The sequence below is a fragment of the Triplophysa rosa genome, linkage group LG9 (assembly GCF_024868665.1).
Source record: "Triplophysa rosa linkage group LG9, Trosa_1v2, whole genome shotgun sequence".
Lineage (NCBI taxonomy): Eukaryota > Metazoa > Chordata > Actinopteri > Cypriniformes > Nemacheilidae > Triplophysa > Triplophysa rosa.
The window spans coordinates 19905142-19931116 of NC_079898.1; the positions used below are offsets into that span (position 1 = coordinate 19905142).

At 40.2% G+C, this 25975-nt stretch overlaps 1 protein-coding gene across 2 annotated transcripts in view; it reads left to right on the forward strand.

Moving 5' to 3' along the window:
- The window catches only part of macrod2 (mono-ADP ribosylhydrolase 2), a 510226-nt gene that overhangs the window by 170268 nt on the left and 313983 nt on the right, over positions 1 to 25975 (forward strand). For both annotated transcript variants that reach the window (XM_057341952.1, XM_057341953.1), the window contains exon 5: positions 8506 to 8622. In XM_057341952.1, the coding sequence (XP_057197935.1) occupies positions 8506 to 8622 (117 nt within the window). The remainder of the gene's footprint in view (positions 1 to 8505; positions 8623 to 25975) is intronic.

Genomic DNA, 25975 nt, shown 5'->3' on the forward strand with positions numbered 1-25975 from the left:
AAAATAATTAGGGAGGGAAAATTGCGCCTGACACCATTTCTGAAAAGCAGGGTATTGTAATGAAAGCAGAACAAGGATCTTTGTGTCAGAGGGAAATTTTTGAAAGGAAAGGAGTCAGACAGACTTTTGGAGGGCGGGGTAAGCCAAGCATTACTGTCTTGAGGGAAAACGTCAAAACTCCTGCATGTGCCCGGCAGCACCAGGAGACCGCACAAGACACTGCACTTACGCAGGAGACGGGAAAGGATATCGAGGTCGTTCTGCTCCTACACGTACAGTACATCCATTGCTCCTTCTATCACCTCAGGTGTCAGGTCTGATCTGCTTTCCTCTCTACCTGTGGTGGTCTTCTTTAAAGACACTTAAAATGAATAGCCTAACTAGCACAGGCAGTCAGACGCAGGGCGTGGGTAGATAGATGAGACATTAGCCGTAATATTTTACCAAGGCGGAGTAGCGGTGGAATGGCAGTGGTGGACAGCACCAGATGCTCGGCCGCGTGGAAGGGGATGGCGTAAATGACAGATCTGCTGTTGAGAGGTCCGGCGGGGGCATCGTGGCTTTTGAAGAGGAGTGAAATATTACACGGGGCAGCATAGATGCGGGATTACAGCAGGCTGAAAGTGCCGTTTTTAGAGCCTTGGCAACTGTCTTGAAAGCATGAGCCAGTGCCTGCAAATTTCTTTAAGGGCCGGGCCATCAATGTTTATACTGAAACATTAAGTTTAGGGCACTGCATGGATCTGCTCTTGGTGGGTTTTATGCAGTAAACCTGGTACTCATGTCATACTGCACTGACTTTGATTTGCATAATGAGTCACATGGCAGATGATGAGGTTCTGTCGATGCGACTGGCATGAGGTTGAGACGTCTTTGGACGGCGTCTTAATTGACAAAGGCAAGCCAAATAAAGAAATAAATGAGTTCGCTTAAGTGTTTCTGTTAAGACCATTAATTGTACGTATTGCTCCGGAAAGACGCAAATAGCGCGCTATATCTCCTGATGACACATTGTCTGCTCCGAGGTGACAATAAACAGCACACTTAGCTAATGACGATCAGAGGCTGCCCTTGTAAGTTCGCTAGCGTTGAAACCAGCAGGGAATTCTCCTTAAATCCTCCCTAGATTAGAAAATAAATTGACACCCCGGCTCGCATCTGGGTCACGCTTCTGCAGCGGCTCGGCTGAGACCTGCTTTTGCTGTTGTTAATTCATTTGTCACGAACAGAAATCATCGGCGTCGCTAGGGAGCGATTGGGAACAGTAAGTCCTGTATTCAGAGCCCTACACAAATTCCCCTGGTTGGAAAGCCAGCGTTATTGATTCCCACAAAGAATTACATTGTTTTGTGCTGAACGTTGTTGTGTTCAAGCGTTGGAAACGGCTGACTGCGCCCCAGTCGAGACCCGGGCCCCTGGGCTCATTACCTGGGCTTGATGGGAGAATAGGCTCTCGGCTCTGCTTTCTCATCTCGAAAGCCGTTTTTTTATCGGAATTCATCTCTGAATATACCTGCAGCATGGAGGGAGGAGAAGGAGGTGGAGGGTTAGAGAGATTACGGTTTTGAGCCGGCAGACGATTCCAGTTTTTGTGCCCAAAGCGTTTTCAGATTGCCTGTCTTTAGAGAAGTATGAATGGCGGTGCATTTTGATACCAGTGAAACGGGAAGCGGGCTGTCACTCACGCTGACGTTGCCATCACCTGATGTGGCATCTGGTGCTTGGTGAGACGACCCGGCTCCCTGAACTTGGCTTCAAACAAATGGTGCGAAATTAAACCGGAGATATGATGCAAGGCCGCAGAAATCAGCCAAAGCTTCTCGACATATCTAACAGGATTTACTGGCACTGTAAACTATCCTCCCGGATTATTCCAGCAATTTATTGTTTGGTTCTACAGCAGTGCAATCAGCTAAATATCCTCTTAGAATTCCTGCAGTGTTAGTGCTGAAGAGTCATTTGGTAGCAAACTGATTTCAAGATGTGTATACATAGATATGTATACATTTGGTAGCAATATGTACCTTTAAAGGTCCAACGTGTAATTTTTTGGAGGCTCTATTGACAGAAATGCAATATAAGATTCAAAACTATGTCTTCAGAGGTGTATAAAGACCTTACATAATGAAGCTTTATGTTTTTATTACCTTAGAATGAGCTATTTCTATCTACATACACCGCGGGTCCCCTTACATGGAATTCACCATGTTGTTTCTACAGTAGCCCTAAATGGACAAACTGCTCTACAGAGTGCATTTTGTAAATACGTTATCTCCTTCGACAAAGATCTTAGTTCTATGAAAGCCACCGTAGTGCTTCAAAAGGGAGAGGTGTAGTGAGCCGTTGGTTGCAATTCGCAACATTATCACTAGATGCCGCTAAGTGTCATACACCGGACCTTTAAGGTACTAATATGCACTCTTTAGGTGCAAAGGTGTACTTTTTGTGCTCCAGTGATATTTTTTTGATCAACTTGTATTTGTAAATGAGAACTCTGCAGAACTCTGCAGAACAGCAGCCTTTCGTCTAGAATATGGATGAGAGTCTTATAACAGCCCTAACGTTAGTGTCGGTGTGCCTGTGGGTGATATATAATCCCATGCAGGCGGACAAGAGACGCGAGTCTAGGGACCAGAGCCCGAGAGTGGAGGATGATGATGAGGTGGATTCTGCATCAGCTGGTGAAGGGTCCAGGGCACCTGGAGACATCTCTCACCCGCTCTCGCTCTCTTCTCTCATGAGATAAGTTCACCCAGCACCTGCTGAAGGTGAGCTGGAGCGCCGTAACAAACTCGATCTGCAGCCCACCACCCATTCTACATACAGGGATAGATTAGATGAGGACTGGGACTTTTCTCAGTGGGCCGGCTGTCAAACTAAACTATGTAACGTAATATACAAACTTCTATATATAGTGTAAATATATAAAGGTTTAAAAGGAGAAGCATTTTTGGGTCTGTCAGGTCAGCACGTTTATGCTGAGGAGCCAGGTGTATGCAGAGAACACATCCGGTGGAGGAGCGCTGGGCCCAGCCCCTCTCCGATTTGCGCTCTGCTACTCTAATGCACATTCATGGCGGTTTTATGGGATTGTGCCACCCTCCCATGTCATTAAAAAAAGATTTGTGTCTTGGCCGATAGCTTTTTTCCAAGCAGCTTCCCATGCTTTCCTCTATGCCACTGAATCTCATTTTTGTTGTTATCTCTGTCCATATCAGTGTCCTCACCTGCTAATTGACAGCCATGGTGGGGAGTTGTTATGATGAACAGGATAAGGTAATCAAATAGATGGTAAAATATATGGTAAAATATGGTAAATGGTAAAATAAAATGGGTGGTAAAATAAATGCAATGAATAACTAAAGTTATTTGAGAAGTGGAGTCATCATTTTACTTATTTAGCTTTTCATGTTTTTGCAATGTTGCAAAGCAGCTTTACAGTAAATGCATGTTAAAGGGGTCATATGGTGCGAATACGTGTTTTTCTGTGTCTTTGGTGTGTTATAAGTTGCCCATGCTTGTATTATACACGTAAAATTGCAAAAATTTGCAAAAATTAAAGTGTCGGAACAAAAGATGCATTCTATCTAAAAGCGAGTGAATGCTCACCCAGACCTGCCTGAAACGCCTCGTGTAACCACACCCCCACAAATCTACGTCAGTTAGTGGTATGAGTTGACCGCCCAAATGTATACACAAGTAAGGTGGCGTACCTGTTAGTACAATTGCTTTGTAACCTGATGTTCCAAATATGGTAAGAGGCGTCACATTTCCGTCACATGCTTGCAGTATTCGACCAATCAGTACGCACCGGTGAACTGGCCAATCATAGCACACCTCGCTTTTCAGAGCCATGAGCTTTGTAAAAAATCTGCTGTTTCAGAGAGGCGGGGCAAAGAGGAGATACAAACATGCACGGTATGTGGAAAATACAGCGTTTTTGAACCTTAAATCGTGTATTCACATTGCATATACGATAATATTCGTTTTAGCCGTGTCATATGACCCCTTTAAAGGGTTTTAGTTCACCTTCAAAATGAAAATTCTGTCATTATTTACACGCTTCTCTTGTCATTTCAAACCTGTATGACTTTCTTCTGCAGAACACAAAAGAAGATATTTTGAAAAATGTTGGTAACAGAAAACCGTAGCACTATTCATAGTGCTATCAAGTACTGTATGTATATCAAAACACTTTTTCATAAGATGTATATTAGCAACCATGCACATGTGGAAAACCCGTAATTCCATGAAAAACTCTCTTCTTGTAAATTCGTTGTTTTGTATGATTTGAAAGTGATACATGTCACTTTCATCCACCTTATTTTTCTGTTATAAAATTGTTATCCATATACAGTAAAAGCATACAAATAGTCTGTAGACAGTAGTTTGGGAATTATCTACTGACTGTTGTGATAGTCCCAAACATTTAGTCCCAGTTGATCTCAGCATATGCACACTTTTCATCAGTAAGCTCTGCCTTGTCTGAGTCAGTTTTGCAGTGCTCCCTGTAGAGCTGCTAATTCTGTAATGTAGTATGCATTCTGCATTGCTGAGTTTTGTTGCGTCTTTGATTTGGTTCTGAGAGACTTCTGCGGTTTTTCACCAAATGTATACACTTCTCAAAACCACTCAATGGCCTTGTCAATAAAAACAAAGCAACAATGTGAATAAAAGAAATGAGACAACTGTTGTTATAAGTACATATAAAAGTTCTCTAGTTTGAGACTTGTATGGCATGGGCTGGAAATGGATAAGAGAATAATCAGCATGTGATGTTTCTCTGACCGGCCTGAGACATGCACAGGGCAGAGCAGGGAGAGCTGCATAAGCATTGAATAATCAGACACCGGAGGGAAGCCTCCACATATGCCCAAACACATCCGCTGTGCTCACCAGCAGCATCAGGTCAGATAATAATGGGCCTTGACAGACCGGAAGCCAAAATCTGGAGGTGAGAAAACCGAGATTTTGATCTCGCGCTGATTGACTTATATCACCCGATCTCCATCGCCTCCCTGGCCTCCAGCTACAGATATTGCTCGACTGCTTTGCACAAGCTGGAGCCGAGGACGTTCACGATGTGAACTCGAGCATAATTAGAGGGAGAAATGATGCTAGGAGTCACCTCTGGGTGAGCTCGGACAGCGGATGTGTATGTCGAGATGCTGGCAGTGCATGTTGCTCGGTTGCAAACGTTTGATAAATGACATGTGGGTGAGAGTTAATGTTCGGAATGCTGTTTTTATTCTCTCCAGGCTGGAAGATGTTGAAATCTTATCAGGCAAGAGCATCTTTACAGGTTTATAGGCACACGCAGTACATTTTTGTTTGTGCTGGTCGATATGGCATTGGACTTGGCTGCGTCGATGCAACAATCTTGCAAAAACAAACATTTTCTTTAGTATTGCTATGGGAGAAACCTGCATGTAGGTCGATTATATGACGTGAACATGTCAGCCCTATAAGCAGCCCGCATTTTATTCGTCTACTGATATGGAGTCTTCGTCTCATGTGACTGTACATGATTTTATCTTGTACATTATGATGGTGTGTTAAAAAGAATTTGATTTGGCTGATCTACTGTATAAACTCCGCACATGGGATGCTCTGTAACATAGTGACTTTTGCATTTAACTCCTTCATTTAATTGAATCATTTTGCTTCGTTTACGTAATTACAATTTTACCACTATTTTCATAACACTACACTCATAGCCATTTCCAACTATTAGTATAACCAAATAACTAAATGCGTTCTTCCAGCTGAAATTCACATTCACATGCGTACCTAACATGATTACCTATTCTACATGAATTTATAGCATTTTAACTGTGATTGCAATCTGCAATAACTCGCTTCACTTGCTGTAACTCTCATCTCTCAGAGACTGTAGAGCGCTTGACCAGGCGTTTTCATGAGAGACGTGATTCACAGCCAGCTGAGTTTTAATGCAAACGCATAAGAGATGTAATAATGTGTTTTACATGCAGCAAAATGTGCTGCTTTTACAACGATGCCGTTTGCAGAGCTGCTCATAATGCTTAAATATGCTAATGTGTGCAGTGATGCGAGAGGCTTTCTGTGTAATAAACTTTGTTCGGAGGGCACCTGTTGTACAGTACAGACGGCGTTACAGAGGCGTTCCATATTCGGAATTACTTAATGGATAATTTGCATCCCTGATGTTGTTTGGTTACAACATTCGAGCTGTTATTTCTATTCTATTCTATTCTATTCTATTCTGAAATGTAAAAGTTAAAATTTTGAACATCCTGGCCTGTATCTCCTATCAAAAAGACTGCTTAAATAACATATCTGTGTTAAAGAAGCCCATAATCTCCACATGGCAGCATGACGTACAGAGGTACAGTACATTACTCCTACACAGCTCTGTCAACTTGCCCAGTTCCTTCCGCCAGCATTTGATGCGGTAATTGTCAGACTGTCTAAAGAACCGATTCCTTCATTGCACGCTCTGTCACTGTCTTCATCTTTCCGAACGCTGCTCTTTCTCAAAGCCATCGGAATCTGTATCTGTTGACTTGCTGTCGCTCAGACCACTAAAGATGATTGATCGCGGATAGAAAAATCCTCCCTCCAGCTGGTGTCTTCCTTAGAAAATTGAAAAAAATTCTCGTCAACTTAGAGCGTCTGACAGGGAAGACATGCAGAGTGAAAGGGAGTTACGAATTGAAGTAGTTTGCTTTTTAAGAAATGCTGTTGGCATTCATTTACAGCGTCATTGCACTGTGAATCTACGCGTGAATCGGATGAATCATGAGCTCAGTTCGCTTCTGTCTCGACGAGCTGTCGGACATCTTTATTGGCCCTGATCTTGGTGTTTTATTGGCGTATATAGATTAATGTTGATCGTGGCGTGATATTCTGGTCACAGAGGATCTGTGACGGCAGCTAAACATACATGTAGGTCACATTTATTGTGATGTGTGAGGAATGTTTAGATCTTTCACTTTACATTTAGTTGATTGATGTTGAATCAGTCAGAATCAGGGGACAAGAGTATTTGTTTGCAAACTGTTTGCAATGCATTTGGCGTCAATATGTGAAATATTACAGCATGAAAAGACTATTAATAATTTTTTTAAATATTAATAATGCTTGTAAAATATTATAATTCAAGAGTGGTTGTTAGGACATTACTATGCAGTTGCAAGAAGGTTTTGGGCTAGGGTGTTACTACTGTATCTGATTGATTACTAATCAAAGTTCAGGGATGTTTTCGTGAAAGGATTTGTTTTCAATTCTGTTTACATCTGTGCCGTTTGCCCTTTATGTTTGTTTTTCACTGTTGTTTTCAACCATTGCACTATAGTATGTGTTGTTACATGTGTAAATCTAAATTATATGCATTTATGTGAAATATATGTATACTTGCCTATGCGTAAGTTGTTTTGTATATGTTTGTAGAACTGGGGTCCTATGAGACAAGATTTCTTCTGTGTCGTCACATATAATGGAAAGGCAATCGAACTTAAACCTGAGAATTTGTTTAAGAGGTGGCAAAAAAAGTAAAGAAAATGCACTTATGAATCATACACGGTAAGGGACATTCATGAAAACTGGGTCAGTTTTAATTTCATGTTCTTTTATAATGATCCCTTGAGATGAGAATACAGGAGATGTGTGCGTCTGTTTGTTACTCTTCCTTCTCTCTTGATGCGAGCTTCTGCTGCGTTTCGCAGATTTATTTCTTTTCGTGTTTCTAAGGCGGGACCTTTATGATGTTTCTGTGATTGATAATGGGCTGGTGTAGGTGTGTCATGGGCTTTTGGAGGGAGGGAGATAATTTGGGTTTCTATCTCTCTGTCTTCTCATGTAAGCCGTGCCATCCGTCAGAGGCATCCTGGGTTTAACCATGTGAAATTAAAACATCGGGAGGTGGAGATTGAGCAAGAGTGCACAAAACAACACGGATAAAAGGTTCTTCAGTACAAAAGAGATGTTGCTTTTATATGAATCAGCAGGGGGTCAGGGGTAGAGAACGTCTGAGATGGTGTATAGTGTTTGAATTATACTGGGGGCGAGGGATGTTTTGAAGAAAGTAGGTTTCACAAGACACTTCTTAGCATTTCATACAATAATGCAATGGTACCAAATAGGGGTTGAACGACCTCAGATTTTTTGAAGTCAACTATTTTGTGATAAAAGCCGCGTCGATGTCGACTAGTCAATGACGTCATTAATAAATAAAATAAGAGCTAGGGAATGTTTCGCAACAAGATTTGATGGGTGTGGGCAGTAAGACACTCATGTGTGCCTGCTGCGGGAGAATGGCGGGGCTCCCGCAAAATAGCCTCTAAATATAGAGTATCTAAATACAAAATAAACTGTTGTCCATCTATTGGATAAGAGCAACAACAATTAAACTAAACTAAATTAATTTTCTTATTTGTCAATGTGTGTGAATTCTGTCCTGTAATTTAAACACGTGGTTGAGTTCTTACATCATGTTGTTTGTTTTTATCTGTCTCTCTGTTACAGTGGACGGCTGCATACACAGAGCCGCGGGTCATCTGCTGTTCGAGGAGTGCCACTCTTTAAACGGATGCGACACGGGACAGGCCAAGATCACCTGCGGCTACGACCTCCCTGCCAAATGTAAGCGTTACCCTGCTGTTTTTTTTCTTCAGGAAACCAAATTGCACCATATTGCGAAGCCGACGGACCGGACCCCTTCACCTTGTAGTTTCTTTAAACACTAAGCGTGACTTACTGACCCAAAGACTTAATTAAGAGTCTAATGAGTGAGCGATACCCGGTCTGGAGTTCGCAGTATTCCCTCGGCAGAGCGCCGTTGTTTGCTGCAGTACACGCTGGTGTGATTAATGGAGTGGTATTATTAGTGTGCTGATTATCATGATGACTTGCTGTGGTGTGCTTGGCTGGCTGAAGGGGCCATCTGTACTGCAACAAAGACATTAAGGGAACTATTAGTTTGTAATTTGATTGATATTTCATCCTTGATTTATTCCATTAGCTTATGGCATTCTCCAAGTCATGTGAATGATGATGAGCGTCACGCTGGTAACGCTTGGAAGACGACAAGGCGACGTGGCGTCGTGGGGTTTAGAAAGCGCCGCATCAGAGAGGGTGTGTCGTCAGCCTGCTGTTGTGAAGATGTGCTTAAACAGTAAAGATGTGTTCGCTTGATGTAAATAAACAGGGTCCCTGCTGTTATAAACACGGTTAGATGTGGCCAAAAGTCCGTTTACAGAAGTCATGCCACTAGGTGGTCATGTTTGCAATGCCTACGGCAGCTATTTGAGTGATGGCAAGACCACAGACCACAGGATTTTTAGAAATCTTGGCCAACTGAAAAGTATGAATATGAAAAGTATGAGCATGTACAGCACTCAATACTTAGTTGGGGCTCCTTTTGCCTGAATTACTGCAGCAATGCGGCGTGGCATGGAGTCGATCAGTCTGTGGCACTGCTCAGGTGTTATGAGAGCCCAGGTTGCTCTGATAGTGGCCTTCAGCTCTTCTGCATTGTTGGGTCTGGCATATCGCATCTTCCTCTTCACAATACCCCATAGATTTTCTATGGGGTTAAGGTCAGGCGAGTTTGCTGGCCAATTAAGAACAGGGATACCATGGTCCTTAAACCAGGTACTGGTAGCTTTGGCACTGTGTGCAGGTGCCAAGTCCTGTTGGAAAATGAAATCTGCATCTCCATAAAGTTGGTCAGCAGCAGGAAGCAGGAAGTGCTCTAAAACTTCCTGGTATATGGCTGCGTTGACCTTGGACTTCAGAAAACACAGTGGACCAACACCAGCAGATGACATGGCACCCCAAACCATCACTGACTGTGGAAACTTTACACTGGACCTCAAGCAACGTGGATTCTGTGCCTGTCCTCTCTTCCTCCAGACTCTGGGACCCTGATTTCCAAAGGAAATGCAAAATTTACTTTCGTCAGAGAACATAACTTTGGACCACTCAGCAGCAGTCCAGTCCTTTTTGTCTTTAGCCCAGGTGAGACGCTTCTGATGCTTCCTGCTGCTGACCAACTTCATGGAGATGCAGATTTCATTTTCCAACAGGACTTGGCACCTGCACACAGTGCCAAAGCTACCAGTACCTGGTTTAAGGACCATGGTATCCCTGTCCTTAATTGGCCAGCACACTCGCCTGACCTTAACCCCATAGAAAATCTATGGGGTATTGTGAAGAGGAAGATGCGATATGCCAGACCCAACAATGCAGAAGAGCTGAAGGCCACTATCAGAGCAACCTGGCCTCTCATAACACCTGAGCAGTGCCACAGACTGATCGACTCCATGCCACGCCGCATTGCTGCAGTAATTCAGGCAAAAGGAGCCCCAACTAAGTATTGAGTGCTGTACATGCTCATACTTTTCATGTTCATACTTTTCAGTTGGCCATGATTTCTAAAAATCCTTTCTTTGTATTGGTCTTAAGTAATATTCTAATTTTCTGAGATACTGAATTTGGGATTTTCATTAGCTGTCAGTTATAATCATCAAATTAAAAGAAATAAACATTTGAAATATATCAGTCTGTGTGTAATGAATGAATATAATATACAAGTTTCACTTTTTGAATGGAATTAGTGAAATAAATCAACTTTTTGATGATATTCTAATTATATGACCAGCACCTGTATATGACTGTGAAAAATCATACCGCTAATATGGCGGCCAGTTACATCTCGGTTTACCTGCAATGGACCAACCAGGAAACATTTTATTTAATACTAAATTTATATTTATTTCTATTAATATTTTATTGTATATTAATTGGAATAAATTAAACTAAAGATATGTTGCTGGCACTGAAACCGTATACAGAAGCACAACTTATAACACCATTTAAAAAGCTAACCACCGATGCCTGATTTAAAAAAAAATTGCGGTGTATGTCAATCCAATTATACCCCATCTTTCCATCAATCCTTTTTCTTTTAGAGCGCTTTCACAATAAATTCTTTATTTTTTGCTTTTCTGTGTCTGCTTTCTGTCATTCAAATGCGGGGCAGCTCAAATGTCTTTGGAACCTCGTTTGATGTTTTGTGTTCTTCCGTCTGTCGTTTCTAACAAGCAGCTGATACTGACTAAATGAGAATCTCATTTGGCTTCCACTACTGTCCTTGATCTAATGTTATGTCACTTCTGAGCGAAAACAATTGAATTGGATGTAACAGAATCCAGCAACCTTGAAGCAATCTCTCAGACAGCGATGCCTGAGCTAAAGCTTTTTATAGGCTTATCGAATCCTCTGTTGCTGGATGATGTGATTCATTAGTGGATTCTTAGCGAGAGGAACGTACTGTACACATCCTCTATAGCCCTTAGGGGATTCATCAGTCCTGGAAAAAAATAGAGAAAATGCTACATTTAGTCTTTTTTTTGCATCCTGTTGCGTTGCTTCTCTTTGTCAAAGCCGACATCTACTGGAAGTCATAAGAGCTTTCTCTCTCGCTCTCTCTGTCATTCCACCCATCGTTCAATTTTCTTGTGTTATGCGGTTACTCTTCTGTGACTAATTTCCACCCACATACCCATTCTGAGACTGTCTGTGTTTTTAGTTTATTTTCTTTCTTCCTCTCTGAATATGTTGTGGAAAGCCTTAAGTCAATATCTGCAGAAAGCGCTTTTCAATCCTTTGTACGCGATTTACAGAAATTGTGCTGTGCAAATAAGTCACGCTGTCGCCAAGCGAAGTTGCTGCCACATTACCATAATTAATTCTAGAGAACACATCCAGGATTATAGTTACTTCACAAAATATAATAAGCCTCTTTGTTGATGCAGTCACTCCAAATGGCTCAAATCAGAGCCAAAAACATACAAAATAACAATCCCAGATAAGAGACTGCGGACAAGTTGCTATTGGATTTGCAGCATCATTATGACGACATCTTTATCATGATGGAGAAGGGGATAAACCGCAAACAGTATATCATAGACAAAACAGTCTGGGATTGTTGCCATGGTTATGGATGCAACCTGCACATCCTGCATGTTTATTAAAATGCATAAGCTCTCTCAGCATCACTAACTTGTATGTTTGCGTTCCACCGGCATCTGCTGCAAGCTTTTTTGCTCTACCCCGCCATAGAGTGACGGCCAGGGAGCGAGATGCAAATGGCACAGATGGTCCTTTTACCTTTTATATCTTGGCGTCGTCAAATATTTCCAGCATGGGCTTTTTATGCTTCCATAATTTGCCAGAACACGATCGCTTTTTCCCTCCAATCTGCTCTCAGGAAATATGTATCCCTCTCTTCCTGCAGAGAGAGAGAGAGAGAGAGAGAGAGAGAGAGAGAGAGAGAGAGAGAGAGAGAGAGAGAGAGAGAGAGAGAGAGAGAGCGAGCTCAAGTGCTTCAACCTTTTCTGGAGTCTTACCTGCGGGCGTCTCTGCTCTCTCTGGAATTGAGGAGAACAGAGAACAGAGATTTTTGCACTGCCACTTTATCTGTCTTTTCTTTTTCTTTGCTTCCTTCCTACGTTCCTCTAGTTTCAGTTGACCTGACACAGACACAAATTTCTCATAGTTTTCCTAGCACTTTGGCTTTGCATTGATCCATGAATAATAGCAAGCAAAGTTATTACTCATGAATTGGTGGAGATATACAGTAGGATTGCAATATTGGTATTTTACCGATATACTGCAGAGATGTAGACTTATATTGTTGTCCGCCTAGTGGTTCTTGCATAGTAAACATTGTTTAACTGGTATTTGTAGTAAGATTATAAACACTTGTCTAGTTATACAATGAATGGTTCCTCATTACCGTGGCTTTATCCCATTTACTTTTATGATGTGGTGTAAAACTCTAATTGGCTGGGTTGTTGAAAACTACTAAACTAGACTGAACAAGCTGAAAAAGGGGTTTTATGATCATATTTGTTTTGTTGGAATCCAGAGGTCTGTCAGTAAAAAGTGCATGGGATGAAATTGAGGGAAATGCAAAGACAGATGCAGAACTGTGATCTGAAATAAGTCATGCACGAGAAATGGGTCAATTATCATGTGGTGCGACCAATAATATCAATAACTAAATTGAATAAAAATATATAATTAAATAAAAAATAAACTGTCAAAAAAAAAAAAAAAACATTTTTGTAGCTGAAATATGAATATCTGATACAATATGCTACAGTGAATGGTATTTTTAAAACATTTATATCAGTTGTAAGTGATTTTCAGGAATAATAAGTTTGTTAATTTTGTAAAAACACAAAAGGATAGAACAAAAATATGAGATGCAAATATTTGTTTCTAAACACTTTAAATACTAAGGATTTGTAAGAAAGCATAGCATAAGATAAATCGCACAACAAGACATTTTTTCAAGGCTATGGCCAGTTCATAGATGAAAAACAATAAAATCTTTTTTTTTCTGTTTATGTGTAGCCTACACCACATTCTTAATGTTTGAATAACTGCAATAGATTATTATTATTTATTTGTATTTTAAAATTGGAATGTCGAAAATCCTTATACTTCATTGACCCAAATACATTTTTTGTCGTTGTTGACTTAGGGCTGTCACGATTATTAAATAATCGTCTCATCGCGATTGTTTGACCTCATTGCGATGGTTTCAGATCATCGCAATTAGGGATGTAGCGATTCACCGTGAGCCGGTTGAAAATCGGTTATAATGAGTGACGATTCAAATCGGTTGAGGTGTGAACTGAATCGCAATACATTTTTTGAACAGCAGGGGCCGCTATTTTCACTGCAAATCTAAACGTGGACATGCTGATATTTCTTAAATGCAAAAATCCAAGAAAAGCTCAGACAGTATTAGTTTGTTTATATTAAAGAGAGTTTTTCTATTATTAATTTGTTATAAAATTGCAGTTTAGTTTTGTTATTTGAAATAAAACATTAAGAAACGTGAAGCATTTAAGAAATAATGCAAGGGAAGTTGTTCATTTCTAATTTGTTTCAACTCATTTTGTAAAAATAAATCGTGAGTAAATCGTGAATAAATCGCATCGTGAGATCACAATCGTGACTCGCATCGCATCGTGAGCTGAGTGAATCGTTACATCCCTAATCACAATTATTGCACATCTCTATAGAAGACACTAGGGGGAGCTGTAGTGTATCTGCATATTGCATATTTTAGTGTATATATTGTTACTAAAGCATGGTAATACTTGTAAAATGTACCACCACAACACAATCACTTAAAAAAAAACATATACAAATTACCTGCAGTACAATTTAATATTATTTAAGCAAATCTCAGTGTGAAAACCAGTCTACCAAAATTTCATTAACACAGAAGTAAAATTTTATTGTAGTCTTGCAAGTGAGAAAAAAACAGACTAGAAGCTTTTCTATGACTGATAGTATTTCAATGGTGGCTTCAATTCACTCCTGATCAATTTACTTCATTTACAAGTATTTGGTGGTTGTATTATTGACAGATAACAGTCTAAACCTTAAATCTATGATGACCCAATTTTTTCCGATGTATTTCCAAGAAAAAACATAGCTTGTATTCAGAACAATATGGTCGTTTCAATCGCTGAATCAAAAATGTATGAGAATTAAATGTCAAAGCCCTAAAACAGACAATTAATCGTCATAATCGCAATGATTTATTAGACAATTAATCGTCAATCAAATGTCATAATCGTGACAGCCCTAGTTGTTGTTGCTATTCTGTTCACATTTTAATTTTAGTTTGGGAACTTCAGTTGAAAAGCTTATTGAGCCCGAGGGCCTCATGCTTAAGAGACCTTTAATGTTACACTCAATGAACAGAGAAGATCTGATGTTACTTTGTCTCTTTAGCCCAATTCATGAATAAATTCAATTTGGGCTGATGAATACAAGGCCATTGTCACTGTCCCGGATGGCGAAAAGATAGCAGATTTAATTACATCTCTGTTTCTCCACATGTTTTGCACCTGTTTGTACCTCAAGGCCTTGTTGATTAAAAGTAAAAATGGACAAACGATTGGATGGATTTGTTCAGTCAGAATGAACCTGTCTTTAAGAAAAAAAGGAGCTTAGTTAAAAATATCCCTAGCCAGCTGAACTACTCGCCGAATACTCGTTCTTCAAAGGCAGTCGGCGCTGGCTTGCATCCCCGCCACAATCTGTCAAGGTCACTGGATGGCAAATTATATTGCCTTAGCTAATGTTGAAATTAAACACAAAAGGAAAAGAAGTAAAAACAAAGCCTAAGGGATAAAATGCTTCCTCGTGTTTGGACAGAGACTACCGAAGCCCTCAGGAAGGTCCCACCGATGCCTCGGGGAAGTGCCTGAAAGTATGAGCTTAAACTAGAGAGGCTGATTCTTTCTCGAGACGCTCAATTCATTTGATGCCGATGGTACGTGATGTCTTAAAAGGGCCGTTTCGGATCCCTGTTCTTTTCATTTGATTTACTCTCACCCAAGACAAGAAAATTGGGTGCTATTAGTGATCAGCAGGACTCTTTTTTTCTTATTTTTTCTTACTTTCTTACTTGTGAATCCTGATGGCAAATGGAACCGTGTGGCAAGATCAGTCCTATCACATGTGGCACACATTACTGAAGAAAGGCTCCAAGATTATTAATAAATGACAGTAATTATCCTCCCACTATAACAGAAAGAGGCACTATATAAAACTGTGTGTGTTTCTTCAATGTGACAATGAAACCAGTGATTTATTTAGTACAATAGCCTTTTTGCTTTAAATGTGGGTTGGTGTGTTTTTATTAAAGGAAATTAATGCTTACCAGTAGGGACATGCTGTTGAAAAAATGTATTGTATTGTATTGTATTGGGAGTTTAATAATGCAACTGTTTGGTATATGATAAGCAGTGTAGATCTTGTACAGGATTAATTCTGTTTTTCTTAAAAATTGAAAAGCTCATTGTTCGTGTCCGCCGAATAAACCCGTACACGATACAATACCTCCTTGGATTTTTCAAAGAACACAGTTTCTGCATAAATTTCCCCTTTTAAACAAAATCCTCCTGTACTTTTAGAACTCCGTACAACATATCCGTACAAAAAAGCCTTCCTCTCTAAACGCATTAAGAAACGGGACGAACATCATTTGTGAATATATTAAATATTAATGCGACCGTTGACGGTGCTTGAATTTCACTTCAAAACACTTTCGCTATGCGGTCATAAATACGCCGGCTAATCAGAGAAACAGAAACATTAGATGAAACGTTGTTATGAATTATTGAACCATCAAACAACAGCGTATCTGTTTTTTGCTGTAGCGGATGTAGCAGCGTTATTTTTCTTGTCAGAAAAAACAAACACGGCTTGGTTTGTTAGTGTTGCCGTAGCAAGTGGGCAGAGATCGGCCAAGGACGGAGATCTGAATGTGATGTATCAGCTTCACACATTGAAAAACCTTTGCTCTTTTACATCTATGGGTTTCTCTCAAGGTAAAGTCTTCAGTGCGGTTGCTTTCTAGTGGGGAAGTGAACATAGAATTGTGGTCATAGAATTGAATCAAAACACCATCGACACCTGTGGTCACACCGAATTAATGTGAACTTGAAACCTTGATCCTGTGAGTTAGATTTTCATGAAACTTTAAAGGTGCAGTGTGTAATTTTTTGGAGGATCTAGTGAAATGCAGAATTGCAATATAATATACATAACTATGTCTTCAGATTTGTATAAAGACCTTACATATTGAAGCGTTATGTTTATACCTTAGAATGAGCTATTTCTATCTACATACAGTGAGGGAAATAAGTATTTGATCCCCTGCTGATTTTGTAAGTTTGCCTACTTACAAACAAATGAAGGGTCTATAATTTTTATGGTGGGTTTATTTTAACTGATAGACACAGAATATTAAAAAAAATCAGGGGAAAAAAATGTTATAAAAGGTTATAAATTGATTTGCATTTCAGTCAGTGAAATAAGTATTTGATCCCCTACCAACTAGCAAGAATTCTGGCTCCACAGATTGGTTATGTGCCTATATGGACCACAGATTAGTCCTGTCACTTTAAGAAAGTACTCCTAAATCAGCTTGTTATGTATATAAAAGATGCCTGCCAACAGAATCTGTATCTTCCAGTTCAACCTCTCCAACACCATGGTCCAGACCAAATAGGTTTTAAAGGATGTCAGCGACAAGATTGGAGACCTGCACAAACCTTGAATAGGCTACAGACAGAAGCTTGGTGAGAAGGAGACAACTGTTGGTGTGATTATTTGGAAATAGAAGATATACAAAATAACTATCAAATGCCCTTGTTCTGGAGCTCCCTGCAAGATTTCCCCAATGGGGTAAAGATGATCATGAGAAATGTTAAAGATCAGCCCAGAACTACACGGAAGAAGCCTGTTAATGATTTCAAGACAGTTGGGAACACAGTTAGCAAGCAAAACATTGGTAACACATTGGTAACACGCTATGCCACAGTAGACTGAAATCCTGAAGCACCCGCAAGGTCCTCTTGCCCAAGAAGGCCCGCCTGGCTCGTCTTAAGTTTGACAATGAACATAAAAATGATTCAGAAAAGGCTTTGGCGAAAGTGCTGGCACTGCTGTGAGACCAAAATGGACTCCTGTGTTTGGAGGGAGAGAAATGCTGACTATGAGCCCAAGAACATCATGTCTACAGAGAAGCACAGTGTTGGAAACATTCTGCTTTAGGGCTTTTTCTCTGCTACAGGTATACAGGATGACTTCACCGCATTGAGGGGCTGAGGGACGGGCCCATGTACCGTAAAATCTTGGACGAGAACCTCCTCCCCTTAACTAGGTCACTGAAGATGGGTCATGGATGAGCCTTTAACATGACAAAGACGCAAAACATATTGCCAAGACAACCAAATAGTGGCTTAAGGAGAAGCACATTAAATGTCCTAGCCAGTCTCTAGACCCTAGTCCTATAGAACCTCTGTGAAGGAGGCAAAAACTCCAATTTGCTGAGCGACAGCCAAGAAACCTTAAAGAAGAGGAGTGGACTAAATGTATCCGGACACATGTGCAAACCTGGTGACCAACTATCAGAAATGTCTGACCTCTGTGCTTGCCAACAAGGGTTTCTCCACAAAGTACAAAGTTATGTTTTGCTTGGGGATCAAATACTTATTTCACTGACTGAAATGCAAATCAATTTATAACCTTTATATAACATTTTTTTCCCCTGATTTTTTTTTATATTCTGTGTCTATCAGTTAAAATAAACCCACCATAAAAATTATAGACCCTTCATTTGTTTGTAAGTAGGCAAACTTACAAAATCAGCAGGGGATCAAATACTTATTTCCCTCACTGTACACCGCGGGTCCCCTTGCTTGGAATTCACAATGTTGTTTCTACAGTAGCCCTGAACAAACAAACTGCTCTACAGGGCGCATTTCGTAAATACGTCATCTCATTCGGCAAAGCGAAAACATGATGACATCTTAGTTCTGTGTCAGCCACAGAATCGAAAGGGAGGGAGGAGCAGTGGAGTGAGCCGTTGGTTGCAATTCACAACCTCACCTCTAGATGTCGCTAAATTTCATACACTGAACTTTTAATGTGACTTGGCTTATTATTGACATTATACGAGTTGCATGTTTATTGTTGCCCTGCTTGTAGTGTAAGATAAATGCTATTTCATGTGCATTTTCAATGGAAACAATGTAAATATACTTTCCTGTAGCTCAGTGGTAAGAGCATTACGTTAACAACGCAAGGTTGTGGGTTCGATCCCAGGGGATTGCACATACCTATGTATAAATGTATAGGATAATGCAATGTAAGTCGCTTTGGATAAAAGCGTCTGCCAAATGCATAAATGTAAATGTAATGTAAATGTAAATATCAAATTGTTTAACATTTGTTTATATTAACCAAATAATCCAAACCTATAGAGGCCACTAGCACTAACCACTGCAACAGACCATTCAATATACTGTAGTTTTTTTCTAACATTTACCTACTTTACTAGCTGTTTTTAAAGTGCTCTGATAGTCCAAGAGCCCAAAAGCACGCACGCAAGAACACACTCCATTTACCACTGGCAGAACATGTTGTGGGCTACTTGAAAGATTTGAAGGGGTAACATGATTATATTTCCTCCTACTCTTCTCTTTCTTCTCCATCTCTCCTCCTGAAACCCAGCAGTGTCTCATCTTTATTAATGTGTTTCTACATAAACAAAACTGTGCAGTATTTAGCATCAGCTGTCACCGTGGTGCCCCTGCACATTAATTGTTAAGCCGAAGAGGACTGCTTGGGAAAAGTCAATGTCTCCCAGGAACGTTTATGACAGATGAGGATAAGAAGGGACGGAGAAGATCGGAGGAAAGGGGCTCTCGCTCTCATTTTCACCGACCAATCTCATCTGAAATCACATTCTGTTTTTTGCCTGTTGTTTTTCTGCCTGAGGCTGAGGAAGATTGACGGTTCGAAGTCTTTTATGTGTCATTTATTGTTCTGTTTTTATTCACCTTTTTTTAAAGGAGCCATGAATTGAAACCACAATTTCAACCCGAGATTTTGTTGTATAAGAGGGAATCGTATTCAAGCGAACATCCTGTAAGTGTCAGAACTGAAAACGCCCTTGTTACTGAAATAACAACTGTTATTGACTCCAGGCTCAGCGAATGCCAGGTCCTGGAATGCCCCTATCATAGATGGGTTGAACACCGCCTCCACAGAAGAATATCAACGACTACTTCTCTAGCCCCGCCCACTGGTTCGCGAATAACTTTAGCCACACATAGTACACACTCCTGCATTTGTGATGATCGACAAACTGGTAACCATAGCGACATATTTTTCGGCTAAAGATTTGTTTTGTCCGTCAGTTTAAACTTATAAAGTTTTAAAAGTTTATTAATAAGCGCTTTTATGCTTGTCGTTTGGTCTTAGATCCAAAAGCCTTCGCACTAAGGTCTTAATAAATGGTCTGTTGCAGATTTTAAGAATTTTTGGTCTTATAAAATAGATAAACAATTAACATTTTAAGGTTTGTTTTTGTCGTGTCTTAATTTGCTTATTTTTTCTGTGAAGATCTGGCAACCCTGTCACTTTAGCGAAGGGCTCTCGAGGGCGGCTAGCCCCGTGTCATATGTGCAAAAGTGAGGACTTGTTTCATTGTTATTTTTATTTAGAGCGACCAAGCAACAAACATGCAACATTGTGCAGCGCCTGGTTGTGGAAGAACGCAGTCGCTTCCTTCGGATTCTGATATTAGGAATGCGTGGTTGAAGTTTATTTTTAAGTACATTCCTGCTCACGTGGGTGAAACATTGAGCATTTGTTTGCGTCATTTCACCATGGATTCCTTTGTGAACAAGGCGCTGGATTTGCGGAGAGACTAAAATTAAAAAGCAGTGCTGTGCAGTCAATATTGGATCCGACAGGAATGGCGCAGCAATCTTATGTGAAACATATTTGTAATATGCGTCACTATTGCTTTGTTAGAGATCGCTTGATATGTCCTGATAATGTGTAACCTAACGTTACGTGTCTAACCAAATTCACAGAAGGCTCCAACTAAGTTAACTACGCAAACTGCTATCCAATCATAGCGGTGGGCGTTTACTTCCAAGTCTTTAATGCGGCACGCCCATTTAAACAGAGCGTTTGACGAGACGGCCTCAAAGCCCGGGTAGAAAATAGCCTATTACTTATTGATTTTGATGTTTTCGAATGTAAAAACTACACGAACGTCATAAGTAGACCTCATACAACAGTATAAAACAATAAACAAGCTCAGTTCAGGACACCTTTAAAGAAATAACTCGGCGTGCGCTATAAATAATACATCACAAGCTTGTGTTGAACTGCACAAACTACACACGGGCTAGCGTTTGATTTCTGCTGCCGTGTGCGCTGTCTTCAGATTGTGAATTGTTTGATAATTATGTTCTGGTTCACGGTCACGACTTCATGTTATGCGTTGATGAATAAAGATATCCCTCAGATTTTTTTCCAAAATACATGTTTGTTTGAATTTGTAGAGCTAAAACGTTAAAAAAAATTTTGCTTCACATGCCAGGTTTGCCAACATCACACCTGCACTTAACCAGCCTGTGCTGGAGCCAACTTTTCAAAACAAATCTTTTCTCATTCATAATAAATATCCTCCAAACTTCAAGCAATTTGCAGGATTGCGGGAGGCCCTGTTTAACGCATCTGGGGTTTCACAAGACGTGCCTGCAGATGTTGTGTTTCAAACACTCTGCTGTTAGTGCGTGTCAGAGGCACAGCGTGATGGATGGACAGAAACGATTTAAGTGAGTGGCGACCAGGGCAAAACAAGCCCAAGTTTGAGTGAGGAAAACAGCCTGTTTGGTCTGCCGCAGCTGTGACCACAAACACGCGGAGGTCACGGGAGCGATGAGCAGATCACGCGCTCTTAGACTGATGGCTTATGGTGGGAATTGTTTATTATCATGTTCAAAAGCGTATTGTTTTTGAAATGTACGTCATGAAAGTTTTATTGCTTTCGGAGTCTTATCTAAAATAAACAAACAAAATGTTTTGTTTGAGAACGTTCACTGTACACTCTTATAAAAAGGTGCTTCAAAAGGTTCTTTGATGCCATAGAAGAACCTTTTGGTTCCATAAAGAACCTTTGACATCAGAAGAATGTCACAATTTCTCAATAGAGTTTCACAATAGGGTATTTTATTCTCAACATTTTCAGCATTTTGATAAAATGTTTGATGAAATGTTTTTAGCAATTATGTTCTTGTAGTTTACTTCAGATTCTAAAGGAACAATCTTTGCAAGAATTAATGCAAATTAGCGGTTTAGCAATTCTGAAAAATCATTGAACATCATTTACTCACCCACTTGAGTAAATGATTTTCTTTCTTGTGCAGAGCACAAAAGAAGATATTTGGACAAAGGCTGTACCCATTAACTTGCAATAGTTTTTTGTTCAAACATTAGAAAGAAAATGGGCACCGCCGTTGTTCGGTTACCAAGGTTCTTCAAAATATCTTCTTTTGTGTTCTGCACAAGAAAGAAAGAAATTTTTCATTTTTGGGTGAGCTTTCTGTTTAATTGCATTTGTATAACAGCACTCTTAATGCTCATATTGAATCTTTCACAATGCTGCTTAATGTTATATTGCCAGCGAATCATTTCAAACATATCACGAATATTCAATGAAACTGCCAGCCGTACTGATTGGGGTTTATTTAGTTTAGCATGGAGAAAGTTCTTGATCAGGAGCAACTGACCGCTAGTAATTTTCTGTTTGTGCTCTCAGTCCAACAAGGTAATGGGTGATTATTCTAAACATGAGCGCTCATGACTGAGCTGCTTGTTCTTCCTCCACGGTGAGCTATTCATAGTGACTCATGAATTTCTCTCTTTCTCCCTCTCTTTTTCCACATGTAGCCTCTCTGCTATGCATAATTCATGCTATTTATTTTTTACTACTTTTTTCCCATTCTAGACAGTCTAGACTTTTTTGTTACCTTTATCAGACCTCGCTGTTAAAAACATTCGTTTAAAGTTTGCTCTATTTGCAGAATGACTATATCCTCTGTTTGCGGCACTCGATAACAATGAACATTTTACTGACTGGCTGCACACAAAATTCAATAGTTACAACAGAAAGTTAAAACCGCATTATAGGCGAACAGGTGCTTTAGCTGGTATTGAAGGTTGTCTCGTCATTATCTCCCATCAGCATCAGTCCCTCACCCACAGCCAGATGCCGATATTCCATATTTACAGTGAACACACTTGGAGCAATAATACTTATCATTAGCACATGTCTTAGCGGCGGTGATAAATTCGGCTAGTGATGAATAATCACCCGGATGCCCTGTTTCATCCAGGGGCCGCCTGTTAGCCTTTCCTCGCCCTGCAAATAGAAATCAATTACCCCAGAGTAGCCACTATTGCTAAGTGACACATAGTTCATTTAGATTAAATTATCCACCGAAACATTATCGTTTCAAAGGGTTGCGTTTGTCACCCGGAGCTTCGTCCTGCAGCATGATTGGACGATGTCTGTCCAGTTTAATTTGGTTATTGGTGGTCTGCCTACGGCTCTGTCCCCTGTAAATTTGTTTTTCCGCTCTCTATCCTCTTGGCAAATTGACAATTTAGTTAGTCAGATCAAAACTTTCAGTGTTGACCCCCGCTTTAAGAATAGATCTAAGTGCATGATTCAGGAAAAACGATTCAGGTTTGTAAATGATTGAAATGGTATTGAAGTATAAAAGGTTAGTTTGGGACATGTGTTATTGAGTGTTTTTAGTCTAAATGTGTGTTACAGATGGTCATGCGCTCTGTATGCATGCTTATGTATAGAATAATTTGAAGAAATAAAGGTTAAGGTGATGATCATATTATATTGTGCTGTATTTCACTCACTACTGAGCAGTGTTCATGATTTAATTGAATTTAATTCCTCTTCTTACCTCAGATGGGACGCAAGAAGAATTTGTACCATCAGCTGTTTTATTTCTCAGAAATTTGATAAAAAGGTCTAAATATGTCATGAATTTTGCGAGATTTTGTAATGAATCAGCTTAGTGAGAAATTGAGCTTTAGATATGGTACTACAAAGGTCATAATAAAGTGAAGTGTTGTGCTGTATGAATATACAGACATTCCTATTCAAACGAGATTTGAGTTTCTGAAAAATGTGTCTTATATTTGTAAAGATACATTTGTATTTGTTTGAATACAGGATGCAGGATTGCGAATACAAGACTTGTTCTATTCAGATTTGTTTGAAACACAAATTTATCTTCCTCTGGGAAAAGCAGACCCATCAGAATATGGCTTTAGTGTATTCTTTCTACATTTTTCATATGAGCCGTGTAAAAAATAAATTATATCATAAAAAGGAACCTTAAAGGAAATCCCTTCTTGTTGGATGTAAGAATTCACAGAGCAATTTCTCCATTTGTTGAAGCGGCCCACGGTGCTATGTATGATCTTCCTGAATCAAAATTTCTCGCTTCACGCTTTAGTCAGAGTTTAGCCTCAGGTCTTCTCTTCTGCTGCTCAGAGTTTAGAATTATTTGATATCTTAGCGCTGAATAGGTGCTCTAATATGATATATTTTCATTATGTGACTGTGGAAAATTCTTTTTTTTGTTGCCTAATGTAGCAGAATATTTCACGGAAGTTCTAAGCAGATTATCTGGAAACACGGTTAGTAAAATAGTTTTATGACTTTTTTTCTCACAAAGAACAGGCATGCGTGTTAAACAGCATTCTATTTCTGGAAAAGTTACCAGAAACAAGCTTCTTTTTTTTTTTTTTAAAGTTACACAACTTAAGGTAGTCATTTTTCTTTTCATGTCCTAGTTTACAAAACTTTTTGTGAGATATTACACCATCTTGTTGAGGTTCACATGCTAAGTGCTGCTCAGTTTTTCAGACGGTTTTATGAAATGATAATAAGGGGCCTCCCACAATTCCAGTTATTTTCAGGGCAGACAGAAGGGAACATGGTCTGCGGCTCTGGAAAAAGCAAGCGGACACGTCGTAAATGTCACACAAAGATCCTTGCTGGAGAGCTCCAGAGGAACCGAGTTATTAGCACAGCTCGGCATTGTAAGTGAGATTCCCTGTTTACTAAAAGTCACATACACATATGCATGCAGCCGACGACGTGTGTTTAGACTGTTTAGTTCATTGTTAAAAACACAAAAGCATCATTGATTTATGTGAGCCTGCATCTCCGAGTTCCACTGGGTCGAGATTCACCTTCAAACAAATACATTAAAGTGCTTGAACCATCTGCTCTGTCAGGAGGAAAGAATTACTTCGGTTCCCACATTCTCATCAAAAGCCGCTCTGTTGCCTTATTGAACCTAATTACTAAGCAGTCACCAAAATTGTCAGGGAGAGATAGAGCGAGAGAGCTTTGTTAATTGGCGGCAGTAGTTTTCAGTGTAAGTTTGGCTAGACTTCCCCCCTCCAATCCGGAGTATTTGTGTTTCTTTTGTTGGCCTGACCTGTCAATCGCACCCGTGCCTCCTGGGGGTTGGTATAATTTGGTAATTTTGCCTAAACGGTGATACAGTGATTATGTGGCATCAGCTGCGGGCCTGTCAGAAAGATGCTCGACGCTCATCCATCACCACAAACGTGCCACCAGGAAAAAAACACTCTTGTAGATTGGAGTGGAAGAGGTGGACAAATGCAGTGGGGGGCATAATAGAGTGCCCGTGGGTCCAGATTCAGGAAGCAAAGAGGCACTGGCGCTTTTTAATGACACGGATGCATCAGTGGTGAAAGGGATTCTGGGAAGGTCAGGTTTATAAAGGAGGAATGCGGAGAGGGCTAATGTGCGCCCACATGCTCGCGCAAGGCCTAGATCTGTGCATTTACTCATGCTCCATCGGCCTCGGCACCAGCATCACTTCATCTTTCCCTCTCTTATCTGTCTCTCTCCGGTGGGGGTGTTTGGGTTCTGCACGGCACTCGCTTGTTGGAAACTCACAGCTGAGCTGTAGGAGTGGTCCAAATGGCTCATAATTTCACTCGTGGACACACCAGAAAAGCATGTGGTTTGAGGAGACCTTTCCCCCTCCAAAAAGTTCAATTGGAGAAAAACACATAGCTTGTCTTTCCAGATTTTTTTTGAGCTCGCAGCGGAAGAGTGACTTTGCAAACAAATATCTCGCAATTGTCAAGCAGAGTTTACAGCCTTGTGCAATCCTTCATTAAGCAGCCTGTCACCGTAAAAATAAGCAGCCGTTGCAAATACCGCAAGCCCCCGTGTTTAATAAAAACAGACACGGACGAGCGAGTGTGAACGCCGTCCTGCAGTTTTCCAGAGCCAAAAGCAGTGCAGCCAGCGCAGTCAATAATTAGGAGACAGATGGGCAAATTGGAACCAGCCAAGTAATGAAAACCACAGAAGCAGCGTTTGGACTGTTACTGTACCCGTCGCGTCTTACTTTAACTGTAAAAGACGAAGAATAAACACCTAAACAAGAGTATACCGTGTTTGTTTACATCTCAGTGAAGATTTAGCAGCGCACCTAATTAAAACAAGTAGCGAGTGGGA